The sequence below is a fragment of the Neolamprologus multifasciatus genome, chromosome 9, assembly GCF_963576455.1.
Source record: "Neolamprologus multifasciatus chromosome 9, fNeoMul1.2, whole genome shotgun sequence".
Classification (NCBI taxonomy): domain Eukaryota; kingdom Metazoa; phylum Chordata; class Actinopteri; order Cichliformes; family Cichlidae; genus Neolamprologus; species Neolamprologus multifasciatus.
The window spans coordinates 16,794,596-16,818,214 of NC_140447.1; the positions used below are offsets into that span (position 1 = coordinate 16,794,596).

Consider the following 23,619-nt stretch of genomic DNA (forward strand, 5'->3'; position numbering starts at 1 on the left):
AGTAGTATCATCAGCAAACAATACACATTTTAACAGTTTGGAAATGCTACATATGTCATTTATGTATAATATAAATAATTTAGGGCCCAGCACAGAGCCCTGAGGAACACCACAAGTTACCTTCAACTGCTTAGATTTTACATTATTGAATTCGACATATTGATATCTGTCATCCAGGTAACTTTTCATCCACTTGTATGCTAACCCTCTTATGCCATATCTCTCTAGTTTATTCATTAATATAGAATGATCAATCGTATCAAACGCCTTTTTTAAGTCTATAAAAACACCAACAGTATATTCCTTATTATCTATAGCATTAGATATCCCTCTACAAGTTCCATCACTGCCATCGAAGTGGACCTTTTCACTCTAAAGCCATATTGGTTATCACTTAGGAGATTATGCTTCTCAATATATTTATCAAGTCTATTAACAAATAACTTTTCTAAAATGTTTGAGAACTGTGGGAGCAGTGATATTGGCCTATAATTGGTAAACTGACTTCTCTCTCCGTTTTTATGGATTGGAATAACTTTTGCTATTTCATTTGTGAGGGAAATACACCAGTTTGAAAGGACAGATTACAAATGTATGCGAAAGGTTGCACTATATATTCTATAATACTTTTAACTAATATCATGTCAATACCAAAACAGTCAGTGGACTTTTTATTTTTAAATGTCTTCACAATGTTAATTATTTCTCTATGAGTTACAGCACCAATAAACATGGAGGACACATTCTGAGTAATATGTTTATTTAGGTCGTTATTATTTCTTGACTCTGGAATTTCTTTTGCTAAATTAAAGCCAACATTTACAAAGAAATCATTAAATTCATTTGCAATGTCTTTAGTTTTATCAAGCACAATATCTTTATCTTTTTAAAATAATCTGGATAATTCTTATTTTTTGAGCCCTTTTTGATTATACTATTTAATATCCTCCATGTTTCTTGTGTGTTACTTCTACTTTGCTCCAATAATTTGTGGTAATATTCTTTCTTACTTGTTCTTATAATATTTACTAATCTATTTTTATATAACTTGTACTTTATTTCAGCATCTTTTGTCCTCTGTTTTATGACTCTCTTATATAGATTATTTTTTCTTTTTACATGCATCTTTCTATCCCCTTTGTGATCCATGGCTTATTTGATCTGTGATGCTTTCTAGTGATTTTTCATTAAAGGACAATGTTTTTTCATATAGTGAAATTACAGTTGATAAGAATGCATCATATGCACTATTTGAATCTTCATTTGCAAAAACCTCATTCCAATTGTGTTCCTTTAAGTCCACCTGGAGGGCAGCAATGGCTCTTGTTGTTCTAAGTCGTATCATATCAAATATTTGATTCTTTTGTTTAGTTTTAATCCCAAAATAATTTTGAAAAATTGCAAAAACAGGAAGATGATCGCTTATATCAGTTATAAGAAGTCCACCTACTATTTCATGGTCAATTTTATTTGTGAATATATTATCTATCAATGTAGCTGTATCAATTGTTATTCTACTTGGTTTTATAATTACAGGGAAAAGGGAGTTACTATACATTGTATTTATGAAATCTGTTGTTTTCTGATGTCCATTTGGGTTTAGCAAATCTATATTAAAATCACCACAAATTATTTGCACTTTTTTATCATTTAGGTTGCTAAACACAGCAGCAAGTTTTTCATTGAATGTCTCAAGGCATGAACCTGGTGTCCTATAGATGCAACTTATAATTATATTGTTAGCTTTTTCAACATGGATTTCAATAGTGACACATTCCAATACGTTATCTATGGTGCTTGACATACATTCAATCAGACTACATTTCAAAACTTTATCTACATATAAGGCAACACCGCCTCCTTTTTTATTCACCCTGTTCATTGTAAATAATTCGTATCCTTCCAGTCCCATTTCACTAATTTTCTCATTATCGAGCCATGTTTCTGATATTGCAATTATATTAAACTTTTTTAACTTACTTAAACATTCTGTAATTTTAGAAAAATTTTTATACAGGCTTCTACTATTGAAATGTATGACCGACAATGCATTTGCCATTTTAATATTCATATTGAATTGGTCATCTGTATAGTACTCACAAGTATTATTGGTGTTATTGTAGAAGTGGGTATCTGGGTCAATGTTACTTTCAGGGTCATGCATGTTGTGCTCTGCATAGTTAACCCTCTGGTTCCTATCTGGCCATTTTTGGCCACGAACAAGCTGAAAGGGTAGTGATTTTTAACAAGGCCAGAGGGTTAAACGTTTTGAAGTTCGTTTTCTCAGCGTGTGTGGCAAAATAACCACCTTGACAGTCCTTTTCATAATCAAATTCTTCCTCTTCAATATCTCTGAATGGAAACCTATAATCTGTGTCCAAACTTGTCATTTATGTGTTTTTGTTTTTGTTGTTGTTTTTTGAGCCGTAAGGCCAGAAACACTTTCCATACCCATTGTTCATTATCCAATCGTCACTTTTCCAATAGATTCCAGAGCAGATTCCTGATTATTTATATTGCTCTAAGTCTTTGAGTTCTCTTATCATCACAACTTTCGCTTCTTCGGGATTGCCATTTAGTCTTATCATTACTTTGCAGTTCCTCGTCCATGTCGCTTGTATCTTATTTTGTTTCTCAGGCTGCGTGCCTGTCTTGCAATTTCAGCAGTCTTTTTCGTTAAATGTTCATTTAAATACACACCAGTCCCTTTAAGCTTCTTACCCTGTTTCAGTAACTTTATATAGCACGTTTAAAAACAAAAAGTTTGCCCAAAGTGCTGTACAGAAACACAGGGTAAAACACAAGATACAACCACTGACATACACATAAAACATAATAAAACACATAAAACCATATCAACTCAAGCCATTCTGAACGCTATCAAAAAAGGTGTGTTTTCAAAAGCATTTTCAAAAAGGAAACGAAAATGCCTGTCTAATATTTAAAGGCACCGTATTCCAAAGTTTTGGGGCCATAACTGAAAAAGCTCCTTGTCTCTACGTTTAAGCCTTGATTTTGGGACAACCAACAGCAGCTGGTCAGCTGATCTGAGGGTCCGTGAAGGAATATAAGGCTGAAGTAACTTGGAAAGATATGGGAGAACAAGACCATTAAGGCATTTATAAACCAGTGTTTATATGGAGTTGCTTGCAATTAAAGTTATTTTTAAAAACTGTCAATATTCCTCCTCCTCTTCCTGATATCCTTGGAGCATTTAAAAATGAGCAGTCGGAGGGCAATATTTCAGAAATGAAGCTAGACTCACCAATTTTAATCCATGTCTCAGTCACAAAAAGGAGATCCAATCCATTTGAAGAAAAGAAATCGTTTATGACAAACGTTTTACTTGCTATGGACCGGGCATTTATTAAAGCCATCCTCGTTGGAGCTGGAGTCTGGGCAGAGGTTGTCTGTGAAGCCCAAGTTAATGGGCGCAAATTCACAAAGTTTATTCCACGACGCCCAAGACGTGAAAAACACTGGCGAGCAGGCTCATGTCCATTCGAGCCTACGACAGGAACCAGAGAAAGAGCAACATGATCCAGGAGATGCCTTGGGATGCGATGGAACAGACTATAATCCACTGGCGAGCAGCGCTAGAGAAAAAGTAAGCAAGCTTTAAGCTTCACTAGTCGACCGGCACGTTTACCGTAGGCGTCTGCGACGGTGCGTTGGAGCAGGAGGAAGCGCTCCGCAGTAGCAGGTAAGCAGGAACATCAGCCAAGGATGGGGGATACCCTGTTGTTTGTCCCTTGCTGATTTGTCAGAAAATATTGAAGATCCAAAAGTTTTTAAGTGTTCATATACCAGTTGCAAGTTGATTTGGGTGGCTCAAATTGTAAAAAACAAACAAACAAAAACAAAATTGGACAGAGACCGACGGCAAGCCACACACACCGGCGCCATCTTTTTTTCAAGGGCTTTAATACTTTAATACCTGAGTTATATATTTAATACTTTTTAGTTACTAATGCAAAACTGAAGACAAGAGACCCACAAACAAGACACAAGTGAAGATGGCTACAATAAAGGCCTAGCAGAGCGTTGTAAAAGAGGAAACAGCATTAGGTGATGTCAACAATGGCTCCAGACTTCAGACGTTAAGTCATAGATTTTACGGTAATGCTTTTTTGAACTTCTCTCTTCTAAGGTAAAGTGGACTGTAGAGCATGCAGTACATCTTTTATTACTTTAAAAATATGAATTGACAAGTTTATTTATTTATTTGGGATTTTCTGTAATCCACACAGGTCAGAAGTAGACATACATAGTCAGATATGTAACCCCCACGCCCCAGTAAGTTTTGGTTAAATGTCACTTAGCAAGTAACCATCAACAAGCTTCTGGCATTAATTCTTTCTGGACATTTGACGACTCTTCTTGGCAGAATTGGCAGAGTTCATTTAAATTGGTTTAGTTTCCTGGCACGTGCCCTGCTTTGAAGCATAGTCCACAAACTTTCAAAAGGTTTGAGGTCGAGGCTGGAACACCATTAGAGAAGCTCAATTTTAGCCATCTTTATCCATTCCAAACCAGTTTTGATGTAGGTTTGGGGTCATTGTCTGGTTGCAGGAACAGCTATCTAGTTCATTTGATTTGAGGTGAAGTTGAAGAATTTGAGGTTTTCCTATTTCTTGATTATTCCATCCACTTTTTGCAATATACCAATTCAAGTGGCAACAAAAACAGCCCTGGAGTATGATGGTTCCACTACCATTCTTGCCAGCTGGTACATTGTTCTTAAATTTTGAAAGCCTCACCTTTACTCCTCCACACATTGTGGTCAAATTTATTGCCATCATAGCTCAGTCTTTGTGTCTCGTCTGACTATAAAACCTTTCTTCCAGACCTTTGCAAAGTGGTGACACATCTGAAATAACTTGTATTTATGTATTTTTTTTTCAATTATGAGGATCTTGGAATCTGCAGTGTTTAGAAAATGGCTCCCAACTTGTATAAATCTCCAGTTCTCAGAACTACTGAGTTGCCTGGACTTTCCCATTGTTCTAAGTATTGGTCAATCTAATGAGTGCTGTACAGCAACTCCTTTTTATGCGGAAAGAAGAAAAGCTACCAGTTGTAGTCATTTATGATCACAAACAAGTAAGTTAGTAGAGCTTAGCCTCAAGTGAAAGGCACCGCAGAACCTTCAGCACCACTTATTAAAAGATTTAATAAGTGCATTTGTATTGTTACTCAGTTGTATATTGCATTTGTATTCTATTTTTATCCTATTGTATATATTATTTTATTTTATTCTACTCTATTCTGTACAGTTTTGCACAGTATCTTATTCTTATTGTATTCCTGTGTTCTCTAATTTTTGCTATATAACTTTGCACTGTCTACTTTCTGCTGTGACAAAACAAATTTCCCCACGTGTGGGACTAAATAAAGATTATCTTAACTTATCTTATTTAAGTGAGTGAATGCATATGTTTATGTGGATTAGAGAAATAACTTTAGCAACCAATTCTTCCTTTTTAATGTCATTAAAGATGTGTGCTGTACAATCATTCCATCCTAGAAAAAGAGCAGTTTAGATAAGGCCAGAATTACTGTGACATTCACATCCAGGATCAGTATATGTGAAGTTCTGTATAAAAATGAATAAAAAATGGCTGTAATTCCTTTATGCAGTACTTTTGTCCCCTGAAGTAAGGCTGAAAGTCAGTCACATGTTGATTGTTTGATTCAAAATCTATTGCAAAAATGTTATTATCTAGATATTTATGGCCCTAAATACACATTTCACTGTTAATCCATTTCTAGTTCCTCAAAGTGACATAATCTTAGCTGAGTGTGGCCGGTGATGTGCGACGTCATCGTCAGCACTATGCCTTAAAAAACAAAATCTGACTCGGGATGCTTCCAGTCCCACTGAATGTTGTAACATACAATGAGCTGCCATGTTACATTTCCCTTTTCTGGTGATGAGCAAGACCAGAGTTAGATCCCTTGGGTGGGAGTAAGTTTGCCTGATGTCTTGGACAGCTAGTGCTTCAAGTCTTCACTACAGCGCACGTGCTAACCTACTGTATACTTAAATTCCTTGTGCAGGACTGCCCACAGGCTGACAGGTTAACAGTGATGGGAAACATGGGGGCCAGTGTATCCTCTGTTAAGAAAATGTTGGAGTCAGTTGAGTAGGAAGAGAAAAGAAGTGATCATGTATGTGATAAAAGGTGTTAATTGCATTAACATTATGCGTGTCTGCTCTGAGTTTTCTGTTTTACTTGTGGCCATAGTTGTATGTGTGGTATCTGTCTAAACATTCACTAACTGATTTCTATTTGTTTAGTTTTCATGCACAGGACTTGCCTTGTCACTTCAGTTTAATTGAACTAAAATGTTTGTTTTTTTGGGTGTCGTGTAGATTGAAGAGGGTATGGACACATTATCCTTTGTTTCTCCAAAGGTCTGGTATTAGTCTGTGTTGATGTGTGAAATATTTGAGGAATGTTCTAGGTTCCGCTTCTCAGTTTAATCTGTTTTATCGGTCACTGAGTTCAAATCAACTGTTGCTAGATTGCATCTGATTACTACAATTTGTGCTGTCTGCACCACAAATTAAGCTCAAATGAAGAAAATCAGGAGAGAGCGTGGGAGGGGGCTGAAAAAATCCAAAGCAGCACACAGCTGCTGCAGCAAAAAAAGCAGGGAAAGCAAGGGAGAAAGCCATCGAGCTAGGAACCGATCCACGTTCACCGAACATGTAGAGCTGGACTCCGTAAGTGTGTGAAACTTAATTCTTCCTCCAGCATGTTTTCCTATATAAGAACCCCACCTGCTACACACACATCCACACACTCGCACACTGTGGTTGGACTTGAAGTAGATGTGATTGCAGAAGCATGACCTAACGCCAGCCGGTGTTTGTTTTAGGTCTCCCAGGTGACCAGAGGCTAGAGGAAGGAAACTGAGCCTTCATCACTAGAGACTGTCATCTAGGAACATGTTACTTTTCATATGTGTGTTTGTGCGTCAGTGTTGTTCAGTTTGGAGTGTTTTGTATATGGATAACACACCCACATGTGGGTGGGTAGCAGTGTGTGACCATTGAGAGCAGATGTTTTGGACCACCTGGTGTAGTTGCTCACAGAGAGCTTTGCACACACTCCTTTATACATATTACGCACAGGAGAAAAAACCCACACATATATAAATTCTGATTTCGTATTATCATTTTTACTTAATTTCTCTTTTATGAAAAAAACCCTCCCATCTGTGTTTCTCCAAAAACCTTTCCAGGTGTTGAAGGAGAGTGGGCCCCCACACATGAAAAGCTTCCTGACCCGTGTCACCGTGGGGGAGTTCTCTGCCGAGGGTGAGGGCAACAGCAAGAAGCTGTCCAAGAAACGTGCCGCTCTGTCCATCCTGCAGGACCTAAAGAAGCTTCCCTCCATACCCACTGTGGAAAAACCCAAGACACACTACAAGAAACGAACCAAGACCATCCTCAAGGTACTTTAACAAAGTGAACCAACACACCTGCTTTTAGGGAAGCACGGCAGAATAAATGATTATTGTTATTACAAGAGATCATCACTGGCTTTTTTTCCTTGTAGACAGGACCAGATTATGGACAGGGCATGAACCCGATCAGCCGTCTAGCCCAGATCCAGCAGGCCAAAAAGGAGAAGGAGCCCGAGTACCTGCTGCTCTCAGAGAGAGGGATGCCCCGACGTCGGGAGTTCATCATGCAGGTACATTCCTGGTCACAGAATATGCTACTACAAGAAAAGACATTCCCAGACTAGGATTTTGAAAGTTTTTAGCAAACTATATGATGTCGTGAAAATACCAGACCACTTTCTCATATTAAAGCAGGAATTAACAGCAGACCATACACAAAGAACACCTTGTACTCATCAAACCCACCTTGTCTCAGTCAACTTTCCAGTTTGCGCTACTGAATGTTAGATGTTTAGCAAATTAGGCTTTTATTTTTAATGATGTCACTGTTACTAAAAAACTGGATTTTATCCTTCTAACAAAACCCTGGCTTGATAAGAGTGATTGAACAGCGAGTGATTTAAAATCTTTAAGAACTAAAAGAAATACACAAAATGGAAATATTTGTTGTTGCTCCAAAAAGAGACAGAGACAGAAAATATATTCATACTTATAATCTGTTTCTCTCAAACACAGTGAGCAAGTCAGGAACTGTGGCATAATCTTGGGCAGTGATCTCAATTTGACAATTATTTTATTAAAGGCAACAGGACTGCTCTTATCTCAAACTAAGAAATTGCCCCCTGCATTCATATCAAACAGGATAGAGTAGTCTAACGCTTTATTTACAGGATTATCTAAATCATCAGTAGGACGTCTTCAGCTTGTCCACATTGTAGCAGCCTTACACGTATGTAAGTAACGTCATTGGTTGCCAGTTCAATACCAGATTACCCTTAAACCCTTCTGTTAGTTCATAAAGCTCTCAGTGGTTTGGCCCTCCAGTGCATCTCTGACTTGCTCAGTGTCTATAACATAGCTCCAGCTCTCTGGTCATCAGGTACCGATCTTTCAACTATTCTCAGTTAGATCTGAGGGTGCTGAGGGTGCTTTCAGTTACTTCTTTGGAAGAAGCTGCCCGCTGACCCGAGGTCAATTCCATTTGTGTCCGCATTCAAAAACAAATTAAAACCTTTTTATTCTCTCAGATGTACACTTAATAACTGTGTGTGCCTCAAGGTATCATAGTCCTACATAGCTAGGTCTTTATTGTTGTGTTATTTTTGCGTTTTTTAAGCACATTGAGTTTACTTGTAATGAAATGTGCTGTGTAAATAAATACAGTGGGGCAAAAAAGTATTTAGTCAGCCACCGATTGTGCAAGTTCCCCCACTTAAAATGATGACAGAGGTCAGTAATTTGCACCAGAGGTACACTTCAACTGTGAGAGACAGAATGTGAAAAAAAAAATCCATGAATTCACATGGTAGGATTTGTAAAGAATTTATTCGTAAATCAGGGTGGAAAAATAAGTATTTGGTCACCTCAAACAAGGAAAATCCCTGGCTCTCACAGACCTGTAACGTCTTCTGTAAGAAGCTTTTCTGTCCCCCACTCGTTACCTGTATGATGGCACCTGTTTGACCTCATCTCTGTATAAAAGACACCTGTCCACAGCCTCAACCAGTCAGACTCCAAACGTCCGCCATGGCCAAGACCAAAGGAGCTTTCGAAGGACACCAGGAAAAGAATTGTAGACCTGCACCAGACTGGGAAGAGTGAATCTACAATAGGCAAGCAGCTTGGTGTGAAAAAATCAACTGTGGGAGCAATCATCAGAAAATGGAAGACATACAAGACCACTGATAATCTCCCTCGATCTGGGGCTCCACGCAAGATCTCATCCCGTGGGGTCAAAATGATCATGAGAACGGTGAGCAAAGATCCCAGAACCACACGGGGGGACCTGGTGAATGACCTGCAGAGAGCTGGGACCAAAGTAACAAAGGTCACCATCAGTAACACACTACAACGGCAGGGAATCAAATCCCGCAGTGCCAGACGTGTTCCGCTGCTGAAGCCAGTGCATGTCCAGGCCCGTCTGAAGTTTGCCAGAGAGCACATGGATGATACAGCAGAGGATTGGGAGAATGTCATGTGGTCAGATGAAACCAAAGTAGAACTTTTTGGTATAAACTCAACTCGTCGTGTTTGGAGGAAGAAGAATACTGAGTTGCATCCCAAGAACACCATACCTACTGTGAAGCATGGGGGTGGAAACATCATGCTATGGGGCTGTTTTTCTGCCAAGGGGACAGGACGACTGATCCGTGTTAAGGACAGAATGAATGGGGCCAAGTATCGTGAGATTTTGAGCCAAAACCTCCTTCCATCAGTGAGAACTTTGAAGATGAAACGAGGCTGGGTCTTCCAACATGACAATGATCCAAAACACACCGCCCGGGCAACAAAGGAGTGGCTCCGTAAGAAGCATTTGAAGTCCTGGAGTGGCCTAGCCAGTCTCCAGACCTCAACCCCATAGAAAATCTGTGGCGGGAGTTGAAAGTCCGTGTTGCTCGGCGACAGCCCCAAAACATCACTGCTCTTGAGAAGATCTGCATGGAGGAATGGGCCAAAATAACAGCTACTGTGTGTGCAAACCTGGTAAAGACCTATAGTAAACGTTTGACCTCTGTTATTGCCAACAAAGGTTATGTTACAAAGTATTGAGTTGTATTTTTGTTATTGACCAAATACTTATTTTCCACCCTGATTTACGAATAAATTCTTTACAAATCCTACCAATGTGAATTCATGGATTTTTTTTTTTCACATTCTGTCTCTCACAGTTGAAGTGTACCTCTGGTGCAAATTACTGACCTCTGTCATCATTTTAAGTGGGGGAACTTGCACAATCGGTGGCTGACTAAATACTTTTTTGCCCCACTGTAAATTGCCATTGCCAATGTGGCCTGCTAAGTAGTCCTAAGGAAGTAAAAAGAAAAGGGTTATATATGCTGTAAAAGACAAGGAGCTTAGCTCATATCTGCTGAATCTCAGGCTACTACATACACGGAGGATGGCTATATGTGGATAATGAACGTGGGTGCGAGGTTTCTTAGGTTTCACAGTGATTATGATCCCTAACTGTGTTTAGCATGACAAGCTCCCCTTTGTTCAAACAAGGTCGTTTTGAACAGTCTGCTAATGTGAAGAAAAAAATCTATTCCCCTCCTGCACCACTGACCAGCTTTGTTCTTTTAAGTGTGGAACCTACTTCCAGTTTTGCCTTTGCAGTATTTATTATTTACTATGTCAAAGAATGGGAAAAAATGTTGTTGGTTAATGTTTAGTCACCAGAAAACATGTAAATAATTTAATGTATTTGGTGCAAACATGGTTATTTTGTCAGGAACATGTGGTAGAATAACTGAACATTAAAGTCTGTTTTGATTTACTGCATTTCAACGTTGGATTAAAATGATTTGGGCCTCCTCATGTTTCCTTTCACCGTTTTCTCCTCTCCTCTTTGTCTCTCATGCTCGGCATTCCTTTGTGAAACATTCTGTTCAGCATTTATTATGTTTATAGATTCAGTTAAAGCTTAGAATAGATGAACATCCATCTTTACAGCCCTGTTTCCATCACTGGAGCAGCTAACTTTTTTTATGCTATTACATTTCAAGTTGTCGGTGGCACGAAGTCTGTTTTCTGTACCACAGGATGATACTGGAATTAAGGAGCTAGTATTCATAAGATTTTCATGTTCCTCTGTCTGCAACCTTTAGTTACGGGTGGTTTGGTGTTTATTATTAGTCCAGTAAACAGAGCAGGATCTTTGTATGAGGAAATCTCATCAGATACCACAGTTATCTCTTTCAGAGTTGTTTAGCCTATTTGAGGTCATGCATGAAAAACCACAGGAGACAAAAAATAATTTGTGTCTGCAAGTTGAAATTAAGTTGAAATTGGCTTCAGTTAATAAACTGTGCACTTTAAACTTGGAATTTGCCCTCTTTAATTTACCTGCCCTACTTTTACAAGTTAAAGCTAAACTACTGTTTCTGCCAAATGTGTTTCTTTAATTACCCACGTGTTAAAATTAATTTGCAATTAAGATTAAAGGACAATCTTGAGAAATGCTTTGTTGATTTTAAAAGAACTTGTCAGGTAAATGCCGGTGACATTTATGTAAATCAGATCATTACATGATTTTGAAAATGTTTTATTAAGCTCTAACAAATCAGTCAAGCTCATTGTGTAAAGTAGGGAATCCATACAGTGCAGTTCAATAACTATTCAATTATGAACTCAATAAATATTCACAACACAGTGATTCTGCAGTATACAGTCTTTAGCAGTACGCTGCAATAGTTTTATAACAGAAGAAGAGAAAATTGAATCTTTGTGTATTATTGCTCCTCACTTTTAATTAATCGATTCAATGAATTAGCTCTTTGATTTGCTTTCCCCTGCTTTCCCCTGGGAAAGTTGTCTGGTACTTTCCCTCTGAGTTTCTTCCTAACTTCATCTCTTGAGAAATTGTACCAGCCAGTTTACAGTTGGTTTAGTGTTTTAATAAGAATATTGATATTTGGCATCAGTGTGTATTGAAAGTATTTCACATGAGGAAGTGATTAGTTATGTTGCTGCTTTGATATACTGTCCCACCCTTCATGTGAAAAAAAAAAATGTCTTTAGATGTTGGACTTAGTGTACTGCTTGTAATTCACTTATGTTTCAGCAGAGATGACAAAAAGCTGTGTTTTTAAATTTTCTGTCACAGCCACACCTTCACATAATTTATATCTACAAAACATTTCTAAATTTTTTCAGGTACAACAATATTAATGAATCACTGATTAGCGAGTGAAACATTCATATGTATCGTAAACAGCAAAGCAAAAAAAAAAAAAGCTCAGAATACAGGTAAAGAAAATGAAATACCAAATGAAAAGGCGACTGTCATTGACTTGACATTGCTGAGTGTCATATACAGTTTTTGGTACTGTTCCATGGATACCGGGGAATCTAGATTCCTTTTTTCCATTGAAGTTTCTTGTCTTGGAGTGACCAATCTGGTTGCTCCTTGTGCTTGACCTTTTTTTCTTTTTCTTTTAGTCTTTTAGTGCTTTATTTTATTTTTTATGTATCAATTCGGATTTCCAAACTGTTATTTTTTCTTTTAAAAAAAAAATTGAAACCACAATGAGTTTCTTGGGTAGAGGTATTTTAGCCCTTTTAACCTCCTATTTTAACCTCAATTATTTCAGCCTGAGCTAGTGTCTTCAGTTGGACTTTCACCCACGTGCAGGATTCTCTCATACATTTCTTTCTCTACGTCACCTGGGATCAAACATCTTTCTTTATATAAAGAAATTAGCTAATGGCAGTAAATTTGATAGTAATTTTGTGTACGTGATTGTTTTTTGCACAGGGTAAGAATGTTTCCATGAAAATACTCATGAATGAGCGTCATTGATCCAGAGAGCTTGTGGTTGGTTCTTTGCAAACCTAAGCCATGCGGTCATGTTCTTTTTAGAGAGAAGAGGCTTTCTCCTCGCAGCCCTTCCAAACAAACCACACTTGTTCAGTCTTTTTCTAATCGTGCTGTCATGAACTTTAAAATTCAACATGCTAACTGAGGCCTTTTTTTGTTTGATTGTTTATTCGTTTGTTTGGTTTTTTGCAAATTCTTTGACCATATTTTGGGGTGAATTTTCTGGGACATATACTCCTGGAAAGATTGTGGCATTGTACTAACCCACGCCGCTTCACACCGTAAAATTGCTAAATGTGTGCATTTAGAGGTGTTATTTATGCTCGCCATTTTAACAGCAGTCTGTCTTTTTCTCTTCCTATTCATCTTTCCCTGGCTGCCTCTCCCAGTCAAACTCTCCCACTTAGTCTCTCGTTCCATAATCCTTTTCTTTCATGTGAAGAACAGAGCTTCTCTTAGCATCAGGCGGTAATTCAGCCTCAAACCTATTCTCCATGCCTCTTTGATGCACACATTAGTCCCCGTGAGTGTGTGTGTTCTTTTGTGCAGTCCACTCCATCTTCTAAAATTTCCACATTGTTTCCTTTGGTAGGCAGCAGGGCTCAAATGAGTCTCTGTTTTCGTATCGTTTGTCTGAAGCCATCACTTCAGAAAGGGCTCCACCTTTTTGTCAAACGCTTTCTGAGGAGCTGATCATCGTTTAAATTTTGATAAAAGAGTGATTGTGTTTGTTTAGTGATTGGGGAATTTATTGAGGCCTTCCTTCCTTCTCCTTCTGTTGTGACCTTCGTGATGTATTCAGATGTGTACTTAGCAAGCATGTCAGACCACTTTGACTGAGTGCGCTGAGGCCTGGCAGTTCACAGGCTTTGGCTCCCAGAATGTTATTTGTACAGTGTAATTGTCTGTTTGGATAACATAACGACGTCTGATATTCTCTTGGAAATTTCTGCTTACATTCTGTATAGACAGATTTAATGTTTTGGGATTACTGAAAAACAAACACTTCACTCAGATTCTTTTTGTGCAATGTGCACTGCATGGCTGCCTCAGCTCAGAAAAAGAGAGAAAAGAAGCTTTTTTTTTTAAACTAAGGAACAGTTAGTCATTATCACAACAGGATGCATCAGCAAAACCAGAATGTTCAATTGTGAATCAGCAAATATTGCTACTGTCTTCATCTCACTTGTGTGTACTGGTTTCTTTATATGCGTGTTTTCCTCCATTCCCATACAGGTGAAAGTGAATAATGAGGTTGCCACGGGAACAGGGCCCAACAAGAAGGTTGCCAAGCGGAATGCAGCTGAGGCTATGCTGCTACAGCTGGGATACAAGGCCTCCACAGTCCCTCAGAACCCGGCTGAGGTAAAAACGCCTTCGCCAGCTTGTATATTTCATATCTGTTTTATATACAAGCCTCCCACTTTGCTGCACAACTGTTTATTTATCTTACTTCCTGACTGGTAGTAGTTGTATATTGTTGAATGTTATTTGAAGTTTTAAAAGATTCTACATAATGGGGGCGATAAATCACACAATTAATTATACAGAAGGTTTTGTTCACAGCCGTTTTAGAAATGTAAACTTTCCCAGCACTGGTTTCTTATACTACATCTATGAATTATCTCATTTGTTTCATAATGATATGAATATATCAGTATGATCCACAGATTACATTTGGTTCCGATTTACATGTTAAAACTGTTGAAGAGGTGAACACTTTATTAGTTATACCTTGATAGCACTAAGCTGCCCCCCCTTTAGCCTTCAGAACTGCAATAATTCTTTGTGGCACAGATTAATTAAAGTGCTGGAAACATTCCTCAGAGATTTTGAACCACATTGACATGACGTCATCACTCAGTTGCTGCAGATGTTGTCAGTTGCACATCCATAATGTGAATCACATCCCAAAGGTGCTCTGTTGGATTGATTGTGAAGCCATTTGAGTACACTGAACTCATTGTGATGTTCAAGAAGTACATTTGTGATTTTTTGAGCCTTGTGACATGGTGTAATATCCTGCTGGAAGTAGCCATCAGAAGATGGATATTGTGTGGTCATAAAGAGGTGGACATGGTCAACAACAGCTCACCTTCCTAGTCAAGTAGGGTGTGGCATTAGAAAGATGCTCAGCTGGTACCAAAGGACCTATGAAAGTATGGAAATGCTAAAAAATATCACCCACACCATTATACCACCAGCAGCAGCGTGAACCATTGAAACAACACAGGGTTGATCGGTGTTTTCATGTTGTTTACATAAAATTATGATCCTGCCACTTTTCCAATCTTCTGTTCTGCAATTTTGGTGAGCCCTTGTGAATTGTAGCACCTGTTTCCTGTTCTTATCTGACAAGAGTGGCACCCAGTGTGGTCTTCTGCTGCTGTAGCCCATCTGCACCAAGGTTCGATGTGCATTTAAAGATGCTGTTCTGCATACCTTTGTTGTATCAAGTAGTTATTTGAGTTACTGTTGCCTTCCTAGAGAACTGGTACTCATTTTCTCTTTTTTGGACCATTCTCGGTCCAAAGTTGGTCAGAAGTTTCTGGAATACTTAGATACTTAGACCACCCTGTGTGGCACCAACAACCATGCTGCGTTCAAAGTCACATAAATGTCCTTTCGGGTACCTAATATAATGGCTAATGAGCGCAACATAAATGTATAGTATGTAGGTTGCTTTAGGTTACTTAATTACAGACACTCATGAGTTATTCCAATGGGTTTTTATTGCATCTGTCACTTTTCTGTTTGCCTATCAAGGTCTGGGCTGCAGGGGGCAGCAGTCTAAGCAGAGACACCCAAATAATAACACTTTGCAATTGTTATTAGCATCAGAGCTAGAAGAGTGGTGATAACGGATGGTACCAATAAAGCTGTATGCTGAAGAACTAATTAGGAAACTTCATGCACTGCCCTGACTTTATCTCATCTCTACAACCCCGCATAGTAATTCTGATACTCAATTCCCAGATTTATCTCAAATCCCAGTGCTTCTGACCTATTATACAACCCGTTCAGCTTCTCTGAACCATGTGTGTTTTGCAAGCAATCATTGATCACCAACATCTTTATTCACCTCGTTGGTTTTTAAGCTCAAGGGAGCAGAATCAGATAGAGTTACATAACCAGTCTCTCTGTAGAATGTTAATTGTTCCCCAGACAGCTCATTAGTTTGATATATGATGCTGCATATACTGTATGTATACTATTCAGAAAACCAAATCTTAGAACTATAGGAGAGTTAAACATGACATGCTCCGAAGAAAGCGCATCTCAGTTTGCAGCCAGTAATTTCCTTCCTTTTAGTTTGATTTCCTCAGCTCTGACATTAATTACTTTGAATTTCTGTGTAGTTACTGCTACTGAGACTTCAGCAGAGGAGTTTTTGAAAGTTTTAAATGCTCTGCACACTGAATGCCCCACTTACACGAGTCTCCAGGGGAATGTCAAACGTTACAGACATGTAATCAAATCACATCATTGGATGTTTCATTCTTTAGTCCTATAAACCACTGTGTTTTGTTTTCTAAGGTTTCAGATATGTGAGTCTGCTGTTATGGAAATAAGCAGTGAGTCTCTCTGTTTAGGCTAATTTCTGGCAAGAGGTGAGACCTGTCTGGTTACACTCAAGAAACAATATTTAGACAGAACAAAGTTATTGGCCGATACGTGACTCTGCAATAGCTCGACAACTCCGACAACGTCTGTGTACAAATTAGTTAAACGCCTTACTTTTCTTTTGATCTCAGACAACCCAGAGCTCTGTAGCTTTTGTAAGATAGGTTGTCTTTCTTTTGAGCGCTTTTTCTCACTCCGTCCTTCCATTCCTCCTTTCTCTCTGTGAGCTGTGAGCTCTCTTGCACTAAAATTCCACTGTAGTGTGGGTGAATTTGTTTACAGCAATGTCATCTCCTCAGCTGTCACACATTTGAGAAATGATTTGTTTGTGTTTCACATGTGTTTGTGGCTGTGTGTGTTTGTGCAAGCAGACGCACACACCACAGCAGAAGTAACACATTGAATAGGAGCCTCTTTTTTTTTGTTACTAAACATTGACAACCCCCCTAATTAAGTAGCTGGCCTAGAGACACTAGGCTCCTTAAGCATCCCCTCCTGTGAGCACTCGTCTCTTTGTTGACCAAACAGTAGGAAGGAACTTGTCTGACATGCGTGAAGAAGCTTTCTGTTCAAGAATCTACATCTCTCTTACCTCCCCCTTCTCTCCTTCTCTCCACATCACTACAGATGGACAACAAAGGCTGGAATGGACAAAAGGCGTCTTTTACTGAAGCGACAAGCAACAGTGAGTATCGGCACGTCTCCCTGTGTTTCTTTCCATTTCCTTCTCCTCCTCCTCTCTGGCTCTCCATCATTCCCTCCATCCTGCAGGTGGTTTTAGCCTCCGAGATGGCCCGGCGTTTAATCTCTGTGACTGGTCAATGGGCCTCTGACTGTCAGCTTAATTGGCCGTGCGTCCTCGTGGGGAGCCTGCGAATTCAGGCTCATTCACACAGGCTTACAGGGCCGGCACACAGAGGCCCTCCGGGGAGTCCCTCCGCTGCCTTCCTGTGCAGAAAACATAGCCTTTCACTCAGGATTAACACACAAGTGCACAGGAGTATAGGGTATGTGCACATACACATACCCTTAATCCTCAACACATAGAGACACTGCAACTGTCATACATGTTTACAAGGTTTATCACATCAGTGGTTAAAGTAGTTAGCAGATTTCTCAAACTGATGAGACCAAAAACAAAATAGTAAATAAAATGTACACAACGCTAATTATACAAGGCTAGTTTGCTATAAAAGATTTTTAGACTATTTACTTGAGAAATGTTTTGCAGTTGAGTAGTGATCTAGTAAAGGTATTTCCATGTGTGCTCATGCTGTTGCACTAGCTGATCGGACATTAAACATTGAATAGAGCGGGTAACTGCCTGGTTTCCAGTGGATTGGGTAGATGTGACCTCCCTTGAGTATGCTCTACCTAGCCAACACCCCATGATAAAAATTGAGTAATTTTCAGGTAGACTATCACCTATTGTTCGTTAAAGGAAACTGTTATACTCTAATCTAATTCCCCTGACATTGTCTGGCTTACATTATCCAGAAGGCCACGAATGCATGAGATAGCTGACTACCTGTGACTCTCATGCTACAGGTTCTGGCTCAGCTTCCTTAGTAAGGTTTGTGTTGTAACTAGTTGCTGAAACAGAATAAGTAATTAATAAATCATTACAACTAGTATTACAGAATGTCAAACTAGTGCTAAAAAGGACCAAAGTAGTGGAAAAAACAGAAGTGGTGATATCCATGCTCTGGAATAAACATTTAAAAAGGCACTCGGTGGTTAAAATGTGCATTGAGCACACAAGATTAGTAGTAGGTCTTTGCTAGATATTAAGCTATTTTTTATTTCAATTTGGATCTCTGTGCAAGTTTTTAGCAGCATGGTTGTGAAAATCACAATACCAGTCAATTAACTGGTCCAGTGTGTAGGTCCAGCATGAACTACAATGAATGAACACACGTGTGGCTTATGGACTAAAGTCTTCCTCTAAATTTCTCACTAGTGGGATAATCAAGTACAAAAAGGAATACATGGCTTTGACTTTGGTTTATAGTGAAAGACCAAAGCTAATGGCATCGCTCACTATAATTAGCAAATGTTAGCATGCTAACAGTCTAAACTATGATGGTAAATATAGTTAACCTCCTAAACATCACCATGTTAGCCTTGCCATTGCTGTTATATGTGGACAATGCCCAAGCCTGTTAATGTACAAACAGATACAAAGGAGAAACAGATCATTATCTCACCTTATGGACATCTTCAAAAGGTCAGCAAATGCAAAATACATTTCCTGTCTGGATTTATGTAAGATCTTACATAGGAATGTGATGGCCTTAAAGGGCATTTTATTTATAGAAGAGGCTTTGTCTCAAAGGACTCTTCACTGAGAACCTTAAGGGTGTAATTTTAAAACAGCTGGCCTCCATCAGTGTCTCTTGTTAAGTTGGTTGTCTTGTCTGTAATCAAAATAAAAAATATTGCCGAAAATCTCACATTAAAGTCAAGAAGCTATTTCAAGAATTCACATTCTATTTTTAGTTGTTTTGTTGTCTCCGGAGCCTGGCAGTGGTGTTATTTTTCTAGTCATGCCACATGTGGCATAAGTTGCGTATGTTTTTTTTTTTTGTTTGTTTGTTTTTAATATTACGTGTAAAAGAAGTTTCCCAAGAATTAATTGTCATGGTGTTGTTTAAGCATGTAAGTATCTGAGCTTGATTATATTTTTGTGATGTCCTAGATTGAGTTTTTAAAAAAGCAGCTGTAAGCAGTTTTAAACTACGAAAGTAAATGGCAGCAGCTTGAGAAAGAGCAGTTTGTAACTCAAATGAACAATCTGTGAGATGTCGAGCAGCAGAGGGGAAAACAGATAGCTTTAATAGATTCAAATGTGCTGTCGTCACTTTGGTCTAATGGAGGGTTTTGGCAGAGCTCCGGCTCCCTGACATGGGGCATCCAGCTTCACTCTGGAGAGGAGAATGGATGTCATGCTTAGCACACTTATGTTGAGAGAGTAATCGCCCAGATTTGTTGCATTGCTCACTGTTGGTTTAGACTTGATAGGCAGGACCCAGATGAGAACTGAGCCTGTGCCACAATTTTTATAGCACTCAAATCTGTGATTTAGTCGAGTTTCTGAAAGATATATTATCTAAATTATATTTGTAGATAAATGATTGTTCTCTTGGAAAAACTATCTTGGTGGTTGTGGTTTCTATGGAAGCCCGAGCTTCAGTCATTGCCCAATACCTCCAGAGTAGAGCCTCTTGGGAAACAAAATCTTCCTTTTTTTGATGACTGTTCCTATTGTTGGCTTGGAGTGTGCCTTTGGTCCATTGCCATTTCCACTTAGTTTATCTCACACTCAGCATGAGGCTTAACTATCTGGTAATTAGCTCTTTAAAGTTGCCCAAACCGCACAACACTCACACGACGCTAATGTCTGAATAATATTCATTGCATAAACACCATTTACAACTCATTCAAACAGATACAGCTGGTCTCAGTTTTCAGTATGCGTGTGTCTGTCAGTGCTGAATGGAAGATGTTTCTTGTTTGTCTTTTGTTTTGACGTATAGTGTGAATAAGTAGAAGTCTGGCTGGGGGTAAAAAAAAAAAGAAAAGAAAAAAAAAGGGGGGGGGGGGAATCCTTTCTTTTCCTTGCAGCTGTTCAAACTTTGCGAGTGTTTAAACAGGGCCCGTGTTTATAGGTGAATAAAATTAAAATTTTTAAACTTATAATCCTCAATATTTTAGCCATCTTTGTTGATGTAGCAACATCTGTTTTCAACTCTTTATAATGGCAGTGTTACTTGTTGTGCGGATCTTTTCTGAATGAGACTTTTTTCAGAAGCACTTTAATCTTATAAGTGAGAGTCCAAGAATAACTCACCGTGCAATACTATCACAGTGTGTCACCCACAGTGATGATATATCACAACACATTTTTCCGTAGTGATTACACCTCCCCCCCCACCCCCACCCCCATAAATTCTCTACATTCACTACTACACTGTGTAGTCAGGATGGGTTTTATTTATATTTTTTATGTTATATTTTAATATACGTCAGTTAATTTGCTTTCTTCCACTGTTCAAATAATGCCACGAGAGAAAGCAATATGTTTGATTCCACACAGTATTTTTTATCATACAGATTTGTAGTGTAAAATGTGTAGAAATGTTAGAAAGCCCAGCCCTGAGTCTGAACCAAAGGAAGGTTACCATAGAAAAAACTGCTTCAAATGTGTCTTCCTCAATGAATTTAGAATCGGCTCAGTCACACTAGAGTAAAACAAGGGCAGCAGTCTCTGTGCTGCTAAGAAAAATCACATTCAATATCAAGTGCAGGTAGCTGCAGCAGTCAGCTGCAATCAGAGGTTAAATGCCTGTAATGACTTCAATTCTAAGGTGGTTGCACCGGTCGTCTGGTGAAAGGCAACCTGTCTCTAAACAATCATGGCCTAACTGCACGTACTCTCAGATTTGTGAGCTGCCATGTAATTTGTAAACGCAGACAGACTGCCATTTTGCTATCAGTCTGAGTCACCAATGAGTGCAGCACATCTGCAAGAGTGCCTGTGTCATTTTATAAATTGCTTTTCTGCAGCAACTACATCACTATTTGTGGAGGAAGGCAACAGATTTACTACAGTTTCTCACAGCTAATAAGCATATTTTTATTAACAGTGACAGATTGTGTGTAATTGCTAGCTTCACCCCATTCAGCTGCAAACTGATAGCACACTGAGTCAGTCTTATTGCTGTTTTTCACCATCATGACGCACCAAAGTCACCTTGAAGACAGCAACTGAATCTGAGTGGTCTCAGACCTGGTCTCCGTCTTTGAAGCAAATGTTATAAAAAACAAAAAACACAAGCCTAAGTTCACGTGGTTGCAATCATTTGGTTGTGCCATGCTCTTCCCTTGTGTCACTGTACCGTATGTGCATATACCTATTTTCTCAAATTAACTCCAAACAGCATAGGGAGAATGAAGTCATCTCCAAAGTCCCTTATTACCTCAAGTGTTGCATGCTTGAGGTAATAATCAGTTTCAGAGACATTCTCACTATTGGAAATGTTCAGGCAAGGGAGCTGCTTTGATAAATTGTGCAGGAGGACAGACACAGAACCCCAACTTGTACACTGTAAAGTCACCAAAGAATTATGAATTTACAAATTAGACTTTATACTATGGAGCAAGAAGGTCTCTAGTACCTAGGCCCCTGGCTAGTATCCACTCTGACTGTATCGCATATTTGCACTTGCTTTTTTCAGATGCCTAGAAAAGTTAATGATTTGTTTACTCCCAACCCTATTGGCTAGTTTAGTACACTTTCAAAAGAAAAAGAAAAAAACTCTAACCCAAAAGGATCTTAGCCATGAACAAAGCCTGCAACAAAGGTCCGGACCATCAAAGTCCGGACTTGAATCCTATCCAAAGTTTTCGTGTGACGTCAGAGCTACTGGGACACGCCCACCTGACAGTATTGCAGTTCTTTACCCTCCAGCTATACTTTCAACATTTTCAAGTTTAACTCAGCCAAAATGCCAGATAGTTGCTGTGCTATTGGATGCAGTAATCAATGCACTAATGAACGTTTAGCTGCCAGAATGGTGTAGAAAATGGCACCAACATGTGAGCAAAACCTCACCTAAACCTGCCAAATGAGGACAAATTGCATCAATCCCTGCTTCTTAACAGCAGCTCAGGCTGTCAGTGGCGTCTCATTTAAACTATAGGGATGATTTACCTGACATCAGAAAAATATTCGCTCAACTTTACTGTTATGACACGATAGTAATGTGTTGATTAATACTCCCAGAACTTTTCTGGTCCTACACTGAATGTCCAAGTCAACAAAACTAAAGATTTACATATAGTAGTTTGTTTGAGTTAGCTAGGTAACACTTACAATTACATCCAGATCGAAAATTCATGTAGCTATCCTTACTTTAAAAGCTTTCATCCAAGCAGCAGTGTAGGGTGAATTTTCTTTTTACATACACATACAGATACAGGTAGACATGACCAAATGGGTACTCTGGGAAAGACAGTGCCACTTTTAGGGATTCAGTAAACCTGCCAGGTTAAAGTATGGATGTAGTTTCTCTTCATATCTTTGTTTTTCCTCCATGGATAGATAATAATTGACGGCTAGGATGATGAGTCTGTCACATGACTGAAAATTTTGAATTGAGATGCTTTGACATGACCTTAAGCAGTTCATTCATGCTCAAAAACCCGCCAGTGTAGCTGAATTAAAGGTTTTGCAAAGAAGAATTCAATATGAAAGGCTAATTTCCAATTATTGCCAAGGCTTGATTGCAGTTCCTACTACAAAGGGTGGAACAACCAGGTATAAGGGTCATGGAACAATTACTTTTTCTGACTGCCACGTTTACAAGTCTTTTTTTTGTTGTGTCTTCAGGGTTGGTATTTGCACCTTGGTCTTTTCTCATTGACGCCTATCCCCTAAAGTAGCATACTGTGGTTTATTTTAACGTAGATGATAACAGTAGATCATATCCTACTATCAGCCACAGTCATTCCTGTTGTCTGTCTTAAAAGACTGTTGGTCACAATTGACACAGTGTCACAATTTAAGAAAAAATAACTTATGCAAAAATATAAATCTGTTGCTGCTGGAATTTTAATTCAGTGCCAAAGGGTATACAGTCCTGTTATTAGTTACCAAGCGGTGGTAAAATGATACTAAGACTTACATAGAAAGTTACATTTATAGGCTATCAGGAAAAAGGTTTTCTAGCATTTCCTAAATCTAACACTTATAATAATGGCATTCCATTTACAATCAGGCCGTGCATTTTTATTGCAGTCTGCACTGTTATGGCATAAAAACAGGATATTCAAGTTTTTAGATTGATTGTTAATAGAAATTCTAGAGAGACTTTACTGGGTGATTTAATTATTGCTTCTAGTGAGTGGATACCTCAGGTCAAACAAATTTTAAATGGTTTGTTTTTGGCTCAATCCTGAAATTAGAGCAATTATAGGTGCTGCCGGAGGTTATCATTGGCATTTTATTCATTGTGTGTCTGCTAGGTTAGTAGAAACTA

The 23,619-nt window shown here is 38.7% G+C and overlaps 1 protein-coding gene across 1 annotated transcript in view; it reads left to right on the plus strand.

Moving 5' to 3' along the window:
- The window catches only part of stau2 (staufen double-stranded RNA binding protein 2), a 117,862-nt gene that overhangs the window by 38,986 nt on the left and 55,257 nt on the right, over nucleotides 1-23,619 (plus strand). The window contains exons 8-11 of the mRNA XM_085172090.1: nucleotides 7,252-7,464; nucleotides 7,569-7,706; nucleotides 14,192-14,320; nucleotides 17,207-17,264. Coding sequence (XP_085028216.1) covers nucleotides 7,252-7,464; nucleotides 7,569-7,706; nucleotides 14,192-14,320; nucleotides 17,207-17,264 — 538 coding nt within the window. The remainder of the gene's footprint in view (nucleotides 1-7,251; nucleotides 7,465-7,568; nucleotides 7,707-14,191; nucleotides 14,321-17,206; nucleotides 17,265-23,619) is intronic.